Source organism: Ursus americanus, chromosome 9, assembly GCF_024610735.1.
Source record: "Ursus americanus isolate L20-20 chromosome 9, mUrsAme1.1.p, whole genome shotgun sequence".
NCBI classification, from domain to species: Eukaryota; Metazoa; Chordata; class Mammalia; order Carnivora; family Ursidae; genus Ursus; species Ursus americanus.
In genome coordinates this window covers 36,611,519-36,624,297 of record NC_142135.1, presented here as the reverse complement: position 1 = coordinate 36,624,297, position 12,779 = coordinate 36,611,519, and the positions used below count along the sequence as shown (strand labels likewise).

The 12,779-nt window shown below is 36.6% G+C and overlaps 1 protein-coding gene across 7 annotated transcripts in view; it reads left to right on the top strand.

Annotated features, from left to right (window-relative positions):
* Window positions 1-12,779, top strand: part of VPS13B (vacuolar protein sorting 13 homolog B) — a 760,370-nt gene that overhangs the window by 17,273 nt on the left and 730,318 nt on the right. For 5 of the 7 annotated variants that reach the window (XM_087864702.1, XM_087864703.1, XM_087864700.1 and 2 more), the window contains exon 3: window positions 4,939-5,082. The exons of 1 other annotated variant lie outside the window; for it this stretch is intronic. In XM_087864702.1, coding sequence (XP_087720828.1) covers window positions 4,939-5,082 — 144 coding nt within the window. Of the gene's footprint in view, window positions 1-4,938; window positions 5,083-12,779 lie in introns of those variants that run through there. One more of the 7 variants, XM_087864705.1, reaches the window with a different exon arrangement.

The following is a 12,779-nucleotide window of genomic DNA, read 5'->3' as shown; positions in this document are numbered from 1 at the left end:
AATAGTGGCGAGAGTGGGCATCCTTGTCGTGTTCCTGATCTTAAGGGAAAGGCTTCCAGCTTTTCCCCATTAAGAATGATATTTGCCGTAGGCTTTTCATAGATGGTTTTTTATGAAATTGGGGAATGTACCTTCTATCCCTGCACTCTGAAGTGTTTTAATCAGGAAAGGATGCTGTATTTTGTCAGATACTTTTCTGCATCAGTTGAGAAGATCATATGGTTCTTGACTCTTTTCTTGTTGATATGATCTATCACATTGATCGATTTGCGAATGTTGAACCCTTGCATCCAGGGATGAATCCCACTTGGTCATGATGGATAATCCTTTTAACGTATTGTTGGATCCTATTAGCTAGGATCTTGTTGAGAATTTTGGTGTCCATATTCATCAGTGATATCGGTCTGTAATTCTCCTTTTTGATGGGGTCTTTGCCTGGTTTGGGGATCAAGGTAATACTGGCCTTATAGAATGTGTTTGGTAGTTTTCCTTCTGTTTCTATTTTTTGAAACAGCTTCAGGAGAATAGGTATTATTTCTTCTTTGAATGTTTGGTAGAATTCCCCGGGGAATCTGTCAGGCCCTGGACTCTTGTTTTCTGGGAGGTTTTCGATCACTGCTTCAATCTCTTCATAATTAATCAGTCTGTTTAAAAAATCAGTTTCTTCCTGTTTCAGTCTTGGTAGTTTATAGGGTTCCAGGAAGGCATCCATTTCTTCCAGGTTGTTTAATTTATTGGCATAAAGCTGTTGATAAAAGTTTCTAATGATCCTTCCTATTTCATTGGTGTTGGTTGTGACCTCTCCCCTTTCATTCATAATTTCATTAGTTTGGGTCCTTTCTCTATTCTTTTGAATAAGTCTTGCCAGTGGCTTATTTATTCTTTCAAAGAACCAGCTTCTAGTTCTATTGATCTGCTCTACTGTGCTCCTGGTTTCTAATTCATTGATCTCTGCTCTAATCTTGATCAACTGCTTTCTCTTGCGTGGGTTAGGCCTTCTGTTCTTCTGTTCCAGCTCCTGCTGCTTGAGGTGAGAATATAAAAACTGCATTTTAGATTTTTCTGTTCTTTTGAGTGACTCTTGGATGGCTATGTATTTTCCCCTTAGGACCGCCTTTGCGGTGTCCCACAGGTTTTGGTCCGTTGTGTTTTCATTCTCGTTGGTCTCCATAAATTGTTTAAATTGATTTTTAATTTCCTGGTTTATCCAATCATTCTTGAGCAGGATGGTTCTTAGTTTCCAAGTGTTTGAATTTCTTCCAAATTGTTCCTTGTGGTTGAGTTCCAATTTAAAGCATTGTGGTCTGAGAATATGCAGGGAATAATTTCAGTCTTTTGGTATCGGTTGAGACCTGTTTTGTGACCCAGCGTATGGTCTATTCTCGAGAAAGTTCCATGTGCATTCGAAAAGAATGAGTATTCTGTTGTTCTGGGGTGTAGTGTTCTGTATATATCTGTGAGGTCAATATTGGTCTAGTATGTCATTCAAAGCTCTTGTTTCTTTGTTGATTTTCTGCTTAGGTGATCGATCTATTGCTGATAGTGGAGTGTTGAGGTCCCCTACTATTAATGTAGTTTTATCTATATGTCTCTTTATTCTGGTTAAGAGTCGGCTTGTGTATCTTGCTGCTCCCCTGTTGGCGTTGATATTTATAATTGTCATATCCACTTGTTGGAGACATCCTTTAAGAATAATATAGTGTCCTTCTGTATCTCTAACTACAGTCTTTAGTTTAAAATCTAATATGTCTGATATACGAATTGCTACCCCAGCTTTCTTTTGTGGTGCATTGGCATGAAAAATGGTTTTCCATCCCTTCACTTTCAGTCTGGATGTATCTTTAGGTTCAAGATGAGTCTCTTGTAGACAGCAAATGGATGGGTCATGTCTTTTTATCCAGTCTGCAACCCTGTGGCGTTTTATGGGAGCATTTAGGCCATTCACATTGAGAGTGATTATTGAGAGATATGATTTTAATGATGTCATGTTGCCTGTAAAGTCTTTGTTTCTATAGATTGTAAATTTCTGTTCTGTATCACTCTTGGGGCCTTTTTACTTTTATGGAACCCCCCTTAATATCTCCTGTAGGGCTGGTTCGTGGTTACGAATTTGGTCAGTGTCTGGTGATCCTGGAAGGTCCTTATCTCTCCATCAATTCTGAATGACAGCCTTGCTGGATAAGGGATCCTTGGCTGCATGTTTTTTCTTGGATAGAGCTTTAAAAATACCCTGCCAACCTTTCCTCTCATTCCAGGTCTGTGTAGACAGGTCTGACGTAATTCTGATATTTTTGCCTCTGTACGTGAGAAATTTCTTTGCCCTGGCCGCTTTCAATACTGTATCCTTGGATCTAATATTTGTGAATTGCACTATGACGTGATGCGGCGTAGGTTTGTCTTGGTTGTCCTTGGGAGGGGTCCTCTCTGCCTCTTGGACACGAATGTTTGTTTCCTTTGCTAGATTAGGGAAGTTTTCAGGTACAATTTGTTCAAATATCTCTTCTAGACCTCTCTTTCTCCACCCCCTTGGGGATGCCGATGATTCTGACATTGGAACGTTTCATTGTGTCTGTCATCTCCCGTAATCTACATTCTTGAGTTTGATTTTTTTGAGCCAAGTTTCTGTTTTAACTTTCTCTTCTACCATCCCATCCTCCAATTCACTAATTTATTCTTCTGCCTCATTTACCCTGGCCGTCAGAGCATCTAGTTTTGACTGCATTTGATTCATAGCATTTTTAGTTTCTATCATATTCGCTCTCATTTTTAGATATTCTATATTCTCGTTAATATTTTCGTTAATAATGTTTTCAAGTCTACACATCATCTTGACCATTGTTACTCTGAACACCATTTCTGATAATTTGGTTATATGCATATCCATATCCATCAGTTTCATGGCAGAGGCCACAGAATCATTATCTTTTCTTTGCTGCGGGGGATTTCTCCTTCTAGTCATTCCAGTGAGGAGAGGTTGTGGGGTTGCCCAGAGCCCAGGACCCAGGCAGTGTGCACTTGTTTTATAGGGACCTTAGGGATGTGGGCTTCTTGGTTTTTCAGCCTGCCTTCTGAGGGAGGGGCCTGCTGCGCGGATATTCAGGCAATCTGTTTGGGTAGAGTCTCCCTGTCCCCTGTGAGGGGGGATGGGGATGGGCATAATGTGAGCTGGTATTTCCAGGCTTTTGTTCTCTGGCGGCTTTCCCTGGTGGTTTGCTGTGGCTCTTCTGAAAGTCAGAGCAGCAATGGCCGAATCCCAGCCTCTGTCTCAGAACAGAGAGATCGCAGTCCGCTCTCCACTGAGCTCTCTTGGCCTCTTTAACTCTGTTTCTGTCGGTGCTGGTAAAAACCCTACAGTGTCCCAGGTTGTGCACCCCACAGCTGGTGTCCCAGCCCTCACTTCCTTTGTGTATCTAACACCGCCAGCGGCCCCCGTTCCCGCACGCGCTCCCAAGCTCTCTGTTTCAGTGTGGTTCGCTCACTCCGGAGTGCCGGTGTTCAGTCAGGTCGTGCGTGCGCTCGCGCTTCCGAGCTCCCAGTATCATTCTGGTTCTAATGGGTACTCCGGGGGTCTGGTTTTCCGTCAGGTCGAGCAGGTGTTCCCGAGCCCTCGGTTTTAGTCTAGTTTGAGTGTGCTCTCCGGAGCTCTGGTTTTCAGTCTGCTCTCTCGCGGGTGCCGTCCGTGAGTCCAGCCCACTCCCCAGTGCAGGTGGCTACCGCTTCCCCCTATCTGAGCGCGGAGGCTCCCTCCCCCTTCCGTTTATCTTCTGTCGTGCCTGGATTCATGGCTCCCTGCTTCATACCTCAATACTCAGCACTGGAGATGTTCATTTGTAGAGATGCAGATGTATCTTGCTGCATCTCAGGCTGATTCCGTGGGTTTTCAGGATGGTCTGATACCTATCCAGCTGGACTCAGGGGACTGGAAAAGGGGAAAGGGGACCCCTACTCCTCTGCCATCTTAACTCTTCTCTGGTTACTGCTGCTCAGTTTAATGTATATCTTAACTTTCACAAATAGTTAAAATGTGATTGAAGTATAATCTATATGCCATTTTTTTCCTTCGTTGATTTGTAACAAAAATTTTGTCAGTGAAACAAGTTACTAATATAAAGTGATTATGGTGACATGTTTTCATTTCTTATTTCTAATAATACTGGAAATTAGTCAGAACACATATAAATTTTATGAGGAGATAGTATCCAGGTACAGTCTTTAATTAGGTAAAGCTCAATACTTTTATTTTTCCAGGATGGTCAATTTTTATTTTGTTGTGTCACTCTCCTATCTCTTAACTCTGCTCTCCCCATACCCTTTTAACTTGCCCTACAATCCTCTTCTGTTAGTTCAAAACACATTTTATTTTATTTTATTTTTAAAGATTTTATTTATTTATTTGACAGAGAGAGACAGCCAGCAAGAGAGGGAACACAAGCAGGGGGAGTGGGAGAGGAAGAAGCAGGCTCATAGCGGAGGAGCCTGATGTGGGGCTCGATCCCATAACGCCAGGATCACGCCCTGAGCCGAAGGCAGACACTTAACCGCTGTGCCACCCAGGTGCCCCTCAAAACACATTTTAAATACATGTTTTTGAATGGAGATTTTAAACAATATGCCATTCAGTTATCTCAGTGCTGCTGTCTACTGTGATTATTACAACCACTATCATATATGAACCTTTGTTATGTACCATGTATTTTAAATTATATCCATTCAACAGAAAAAGAAATGGAGACCTAGGCTTATTAAAAGTAACTTGTACAATAAGTTTTTGTGGTTGATAATTACCCATAGTTTAACAAGTTATTTGCTACTTTTTGATGAACAGTATTTCTTAAAATATTTTTGTTTTAGAAATTTCATTTCTCTTTTCAGGAAGTAATTTGTATATTATAGTGAAAAAATTAAGCACTTAACTAACTTTTAATATTTTGTTTTAAGGAATTGAAATTACCATTCACTTTCTTAAGTGGACATATTCATGAGTTGAGGATCCATGTACCATGGACAAAACTGGGTTCAGAACCAGTGGTAATTACCATCAATACAATGGAATGCATTTTGAAACTTAAAGATGGAATACAGGTAAGAAGTTATTGAACCTGGTTGTTTATGTTAACCTATTTTAATAATTATTGGTGTTATTTCTTTAACTTTGGGATATGTCACCTTTTACACAAAATTTATATACACTTAATGTTTCTCACATGCCTATGAAAGTAACATAATTGCAAAAGGGTATTCTTATATTTGGATAAAACATTCTAATGGTTATTTTCATACTACTTTTCCTAACCTAATCACAGCCATCATAGGGATCATGTAGATGGCTTATTATCTGTGTCTACTAGAAGTAGGACCTGATTGTGTCCAGTTTTTAGGTGAAGGTTTTGAATTTTTGCAAAAGACCTGTATGATTTTTGTATTTACATGACATTTTTAAATGAGATGAAAATTTCTCATTTTTTGAGATGAAAATATGTTGAATTTACCTTCACATCGAATTTAAAGTTTTATTTTAATTCGAGTTAACATACAGTGTTATAGTAATTTCAGGTATAGGATATAGTAATTTAACACTTCTATACAACAGCTGGTACTCATCACAAGTGCACTCCTTAATTCCCATCACCTATTTCACCTATCCCCACACCCACCTCCACGCTGGTAACCATCAGTTTGTTCGCTATAGTTAAGAGTTTCTTGGTTTGTCTCCTTTTTTCCTCTTTGCTGGTTTGAAGGATAAAGAAGCCGTGGTGTGTGTGTGTGTGTGTGTGTGTGTGTGTATATGTATATATATATATAATGGAATATTACTCTGCCGTAAAAAAGAATGAAATCTTGCCATTTCCAATGACGTGATGGAGCTAGAGAGTATTATGCTAAGCGGAATAAGTCAGAGAAAGACAAATACCATATGATTTTATTCATATGTGGAATTTAAGAAACCTATTAAATTTCATTGTGTTTTTGAAGTTTTGGCATTGACTTAATCTTTTCTTTGACCATCTTACATTTTTCTTTAGTGTTTATTTTTCTCTTTTTTGTAAAGGTGCATTACTGATTTTTTTTTTAAAGCAGTTTCTAGCAAAAATCATTTAATCTAGGAAGCAAATAGGTCTGATAGCAGTGTATCATAAATTTTTCCATTTTCATCTTAGAGAAAAATAGTGTCTTTCATTTTTATTACTTTTTCCTTAGCCCATGTTTAACTTGCAGTTTAGAAAATACTTTCTAGAACCAAATGAGTTGATAAGTATTAATAATTAAATTTAACAATTTAATAATTTATTAAATGTTAAGGCAATTTTAGCATATCCTAAATATAACTTAAGTCTGTGAAATTAAGGTTATTTATGATAAAATAATATCCTATTTTAAGAATATACTTTGTCATATTAACCCACTGGGCTCATCTTTTTTTCTTTTTATAAAATTTTTGATTCTGAACCTTTATTATCTAATTTAACTGATGTAGTTTTTGGAAGTAAGGAGACCAATGCTATAGTTCCATGAGAATTTATTTTGTACATAAAATACATGGGAGATAGATTTAGAAATCTGTGAGATAGTTATATTACAACAGAGTTTTACTTTACATTTATTTTAGGTAATACTTAAATGGTCTTAATCATCATCTGTTCCTGAATTTAAATTTTTTTTTTAAAGTCTGGACTTGGTTATACCACCCATGGAGTGCTCCATATTAAAACAGAAAAAAAAAATCCAAACACTAAGTATTTTTTTCAATGGGAAGGTGGAAGTTTCAAGGCCAGATGTCCCATAAGAAACACATTTTAAAAGAGGCAAATTACAACTAATTATAGAGGCTGCAGAAAAAGATTTGTAACACATGACTTAGTGCAGCCTAGAACTAATATTTGATATTGGACCATGCAGATGGCTACTGCAGGAATGATCATGTTTCCTGCTTGCATGGTATTTGAGACTTGAATTTTGTGGTGTGTACAGCAAAAGGTCAAGTGTCATGATGTAAACTACTCTCAAAACAAGTATTTTTTGCAGATGTTTAAAATTTTGAGGTAGAAAGGATTTTTGAAAATTGCAGTTGACATTTGGACAAATTATTCAGCAGTGTCCATCCCTGGAGAGTAATACTTAGGTTAGTGATTGGAATTAATTTTTCAGTAAGACATTATAGATGAAACACATTTTTAAACAGTTTATTTTCCTATTTTAAGCTTTGATTAGTGTAGTAGGAAATTAAGTTAAAAAGTTACACATGTACTAGTAAAACTGAATAGGCCCATATTTAATTTAAATTATTTCAAATTACATTGTACAATCACATGAAGAAAATACTTATTTCATAAATTAGTGTGGGATGGTTGGTTAAATGAAGGGATCATTTAGAGTTGTAGATATGAATCTGTTAAAAATACTACTGTTGATATTTGACAATGTAATAAATACAACTTAAAAGAAATTTGAAGTCTAATTCAGAAAAGGTCATTACAAAAATATAATATTGCTAAATGCCTTGATAAGGCATGTCTAGTTTGTAAAGTTCAATTTAATTCTACCAACATTTGTTGATTTCCTGCTCTTCAGTGCACTGAATAGCATTGCCAAGTTATTTATATAATCTTCTAAGGAGACTTAGAGAAAGAGATTTATGATGATTGAGGGTGACTCTAGTGATAGTATTTCGATATACTGCCTTAGCGTGTCTGTGTAACTAGTTTTTTTTTTTTTTAAGACTTATTTATTTTAGCAAGTTCATGTGCATGAGCTGGGGGGAGGGGAGAGGGAGAGGGAGAGAATCTCAAGCAGACTTCTGCTGAGTGTGGATCTCCATTTTTTTTCACCCTGAGATCATGACCTGAGCTGAAACCAAGAGTATGTAGCTCAACTGACCAAGCCACCCAGGCACCCCTGTAATTAGTTTTATAGAGATTTTTTTGATGAGAAGGTAACCCAAGTTGTTGTGTTAGGTCAAATAAAGGCCATTTCGATGTTCACACTGAATTATTTTTAATACATTTAATACATTTAATACATATTTTAATAGCTGTTTACTCTGGGAGACCTATCCTCATACCCACCTTTAGATCCTTCAGATTTTACTTGTGAGGTTTGTTTTGTTTTGTTTTTTTTACTTCAGTTACAGAATTTGATTCATGACACATCATCGGTGGTTCAGGTCTGACTTATTTGTTTATTTAACTAGTTCACTCAAATAAATACATTGGATCCAGCACATAGCTCAGTAACTTACATTTCATTATGTGCTCCTCTCCTTTTGCATATTCTTGCTTTTCAGCCTCTGTGGGCCTCATCTGTAAAACAGGGCAAGACTTGATACATAGTTCTTATTCTATGGTTGTATATGCTTTCTTTGCTCATTGTATTCCTAAGTCTTGCAAAAAACCTTCTTCAAACTAGAGTAGTAGTAAATTTGTTTCTAAAGAACTATTATCCGAGCCTTTGTATCACCTAGAACGTTTAAAAAACAACAAAAACACCCCCCCCCCCAAAAAAACCCTATAAAATCTTTTGACTTGATAAATGTGACTATTAGCAAGGCTCTTTATAGAACACTCACTGTTCATTAACAAAAAAAAATAAAAAACCCGAAAATCTTTTGTACCTAAACCAAAACTTAAAATTATCTGTAAAAACGGGGGATAAACAAACAGCTTTTTTTTTTTTTTTTTTTTTTAAGATTTCATTTATTTATTCAACAGAGATAGAGACAGCCAGCGAGAGAGGGAACACAGCAGGGGGAGTGGGAGATGAAGAAGCAGGCTCATAGCAGAGGAGCCTGATATGGGGCTCTATCCCATAACACTGGGATCACGCCCTGAGCCGAAGGCAGACGCTTAACTGCTGTGCCACCCAGGCACCCCCCAACAAACAGCTTTTTATTAATGTATGTATGTACTTTTAATCCCTGGTTAGTGCTTGGAGTTACCAGTCAATCTTGCTGTCCTTTCTCCTTGCATGTTTTGGTGCTGTGGAAATCCATTATTTGTTTAGGTAGTCTTGAAGAGGGAAGTATCCTTTCTTGTCCTTGAAGCTTGAGCACTATGCTGGAGGAAGTGTTGGTAAGGCTATTAACAATATTTATATGGCCTTTTAAAAAAAAACACTTTAATTCTCTTAAATGAGGTGGGATTAATTTGAATGACTGCTACTTTAGTAGTCATTTGAATGTGTCCTCTTCTGCTTCCCCCACTCCTGCCAAGATTCATATATTGAAATTCTCCCCAAAGATGATGGTATTAGGAGTTAGGATCTTTGGGAAATGCTTAAGCCATGAGCCCTTATAGATGGGATTAGTGCCCTATAAAAGAGGCTCCAGAGAGATGCCTCTTTTGCCATGTGAAGACACAGTGAAAAGGTACCAGCTGTGAACCGGGAAGAGCGCCCTGAAACCAGACCATGTTGGCACCTTGATCTTGGACTTCCCAGTCTCCAGAACTGTGAGAAATAAGTTTCTGTTGCTGTTATAAGCTACCAAGCTACCCAGTCTGTGGTATTTTTTATAGCAGCCCAAATGGACTAAGACAGCTACCTTTTCGGAAATTTAACAGGATTCAGAAATGCTGACTTAGGCTGTGGAATTTATTGTACTGTTATTGATTTCCTCCCTTGCACTGCTGTAGGTTAATGATGGTGGTGATGATAATAGCAGATAATGTAGTCTAGATTCTGTCTGTAGCTTACTTCTATAAAAAAGTGAGAAAGAGTTTCCTATAAATTGTGGGTAGTGTCTTTAATCTCACATGAGGGAACCCCTTTTATATTGTGAAGGAGATGAATACTCTGGTATATCTTCCTGTGTAACAGTTCAGAAAAGCTACATAATTGTTAATAAAATGAATTATAATAACTTCGTATCATTTTGATCTAGTGAAGAATTTTGTAAATAGAGTATGTAGCTAAATAATTTCCAGTCTTTGGCTCTATCTGCTGCCTACAAACTTCAGACCTTTGGTTTGAATTCTTGTTTCTGGTGTTGTAACTGGAATGGTGAAATAAGACTGGAAAGTGAGGCATTGACCTTTTGTGTAAAGAAAGTGAATGGAAGATTCAACAGAAGAGAATCCAGAAGTCTCTGACAGTGATTCCTAAGTAATCTGCCCCGGTGGCGGGCCACATGAAAGAGTGGAGAAATTGTATAATTCGAAACCAAGTAATATGTAGAGGAGGCATAGTAGTAGTTGTAAATGTCCCTTCACATTCTCAGCTGAGAGAAGAATAAGCCAAATCACCATTTCTTTAAGATACACATAAAATTATGTATTTTGCTGAAGAAATTTTATTTATTTATTTATATTATTTTTTAAAAATAAGCCATTTCTTTTTCTTTTTTTTTAAGATTTTATTTATTTATTCGACAGGATAGAGACAGCCAGCGAGAGGGGGAACACAGGCAGGGGAAGTGGGAGAGGAAGAAGCAGGCTCCTAGCGGAGGAGCCTGATGTGGGGCTCGATCCCATAACGCCGGGATCACGCCCTGAGCCGAAGGCAGACGCTTAACCGCTGTGCCACCCAGGCGCCCCTGCTGAAGAAATTTTAAATACATGATCTGATCCTGAATTTACTTACACTTAATTAGAGGTATACCAAATTCTTCCAGTAAGTGAGGTATTCAGTTTAGTCAGGTACAATGAGCCTTAAGGTGGTTCCTATTCTCTTCTGTATATCTTGAATCTTCTAAAATTAATACCTGAGATTATATTCTAAGTCTGTTTTGAGATGTTGTAAAGATATACTTTTGAGTTTCACACTGGGTGGAATCCTTTATGTATTTATATATTTTGGTTATTGGTTGTGTTTTTTCACTTTTAGTCCTGTTTTATGAAGATGTAATTGACAAAATGCATTTATTTAATGTGTACAATGTGATGATGTAAGTATACATTGTGAAAGGATTCATACCATCAAGTTAATACCTCCTTTATCTCACAGTTAACTTTTTTCTTTTTTTAACCTTTTTTATTTTTATTTTTTTGATGAGAATACTTAAGATCTACTCTTAGCAAATTTCAAGTATACAATATAGTAGTATCAACTGTAGTCACCAAGCTGTACATTAGAATCTTAAATCTTGTTTAGCTTTATAACCGAAAGTTGTACCCTTTGACTAATATTGCCCATTTCATTCAGGACCTGTCAAACATTATTATTCTGTTTCTATGACTTTTGACACTTTTTTTTTTTTTTAATTCCACATAGTATTTGTCTTTGGCTTATTTCATTTACCACAATGCCTTTTAGTTTCTTCTGTGTTGTTACAAATGGCAGGATTTCTTTATTTTTCACAGCTAAATAATGTGCGCACGTGCGTGTGTGTGTGTGTGTGTGTGTATTCACTCCCCCACTGATGGACACTTAGGTTATTTCCATTCATGGCTGTTGTGAGTAATGCTGAAGTGAACATGAGAGTACAGATGTCTCTTTGAAATAATATTGTTTTCTTTTCATATATACCCAGAAGTGGGGTTGCCAGAAGTGGATAATGTGGTAGTTCTATTTTTGAATTTTTGAGGACTCTCTGTACCATTTTCCATAATGACAATACCAATTTACATTAGCACCAACGTTGTACAAAGGTTCCCTACTTTCACTATTCGTTATTTCTCGTCTATTTGATAATAGCCATCCTAAGAGGTTTGGGGTGATATTTCATTGTGGTTTTGATTTGTATTTTTCTGATGTTTGTTGATGTTCAGCACCTTTTCAGGTATCTGTTGGCCATTTGCGTAACTTCTTTAGAAAAATGTTTATTCAGTTCCTTTGCTCATTTTTAATTGGATTGGTTTTTGCTATTGTAGAAGTTCATTTTTTATAGTTTAGGTATTAACCCCTTATGAGATATATGGTTTGCATATATATTCTCCCATACCAGAGGTTGACTTTTCAATTTGTTGATAGTTTCCTTGGCTGTGCAGAAGCTTTTTAATATGATGTAGTCTCACTTTCTCTTTTCTTTTCTGTTTTGTTTGTTTGTTTGTTTGTTTTTGTTTTTGTTGTGCTTTTGGTGTTGTATCCAAAAATCATTGCTATGACTGATGTCAAGGAACTTTTTCCATTATGTTTTCTTTTAGTAGTTGTACAGTTTCAGGTCTTATATTTAACTCTTTTATCCATTCTGAGTTAATTTGTGTGAATGGTATAAGATCAAGTCCATTTTCATTTTATTGTTTTGTACCTGGATATCCAGTTTTCCCAGCACGATTTATTGACGAGACTGTCCTTTCTCCATTGTGTGTTCTTGGTGCCTTTGTCAAGGATTAGTTTGACTGTATATGTATTGGGTTTTTTTCTGGGCTCTCAGTTCTGTTTCATTGATATGTGTCAGTTTTTATTGCCAGTACCATACTGTTTTGATTACTGTTGCTTTGTAATATATTTGAAATCAGGAAGTGTGACACCTCCAGCTTTGTTCTTCTTTCTCAAGATTGCTTTGGCTATTTGAGATCATTTTTGTGGTTACATATGAATTTTGGAATTGTTTTTCCTATATATGTGAAAAAAATGCCATTAGAATTTTGATAGGGATAGCATTGAATCTGTAGATCACTTTAGATACAGTATTTTGTTTTTTGATGCTGTTGTAAACAAGAATGTTTTTAAAATTTCTCTAATAGCTCATTGATAGCATATAGAAACACTGATTTTTAATATATTTACTTTGTATCCTGTAACTTTACTGAATCTATTTTAATTTTTTGTAGGATTCCGTAAGTTTTCTATATGTAAGATAATGTTATCTGGAAACATAATTTTAATGCTCACTTTCCAGCTTGGAT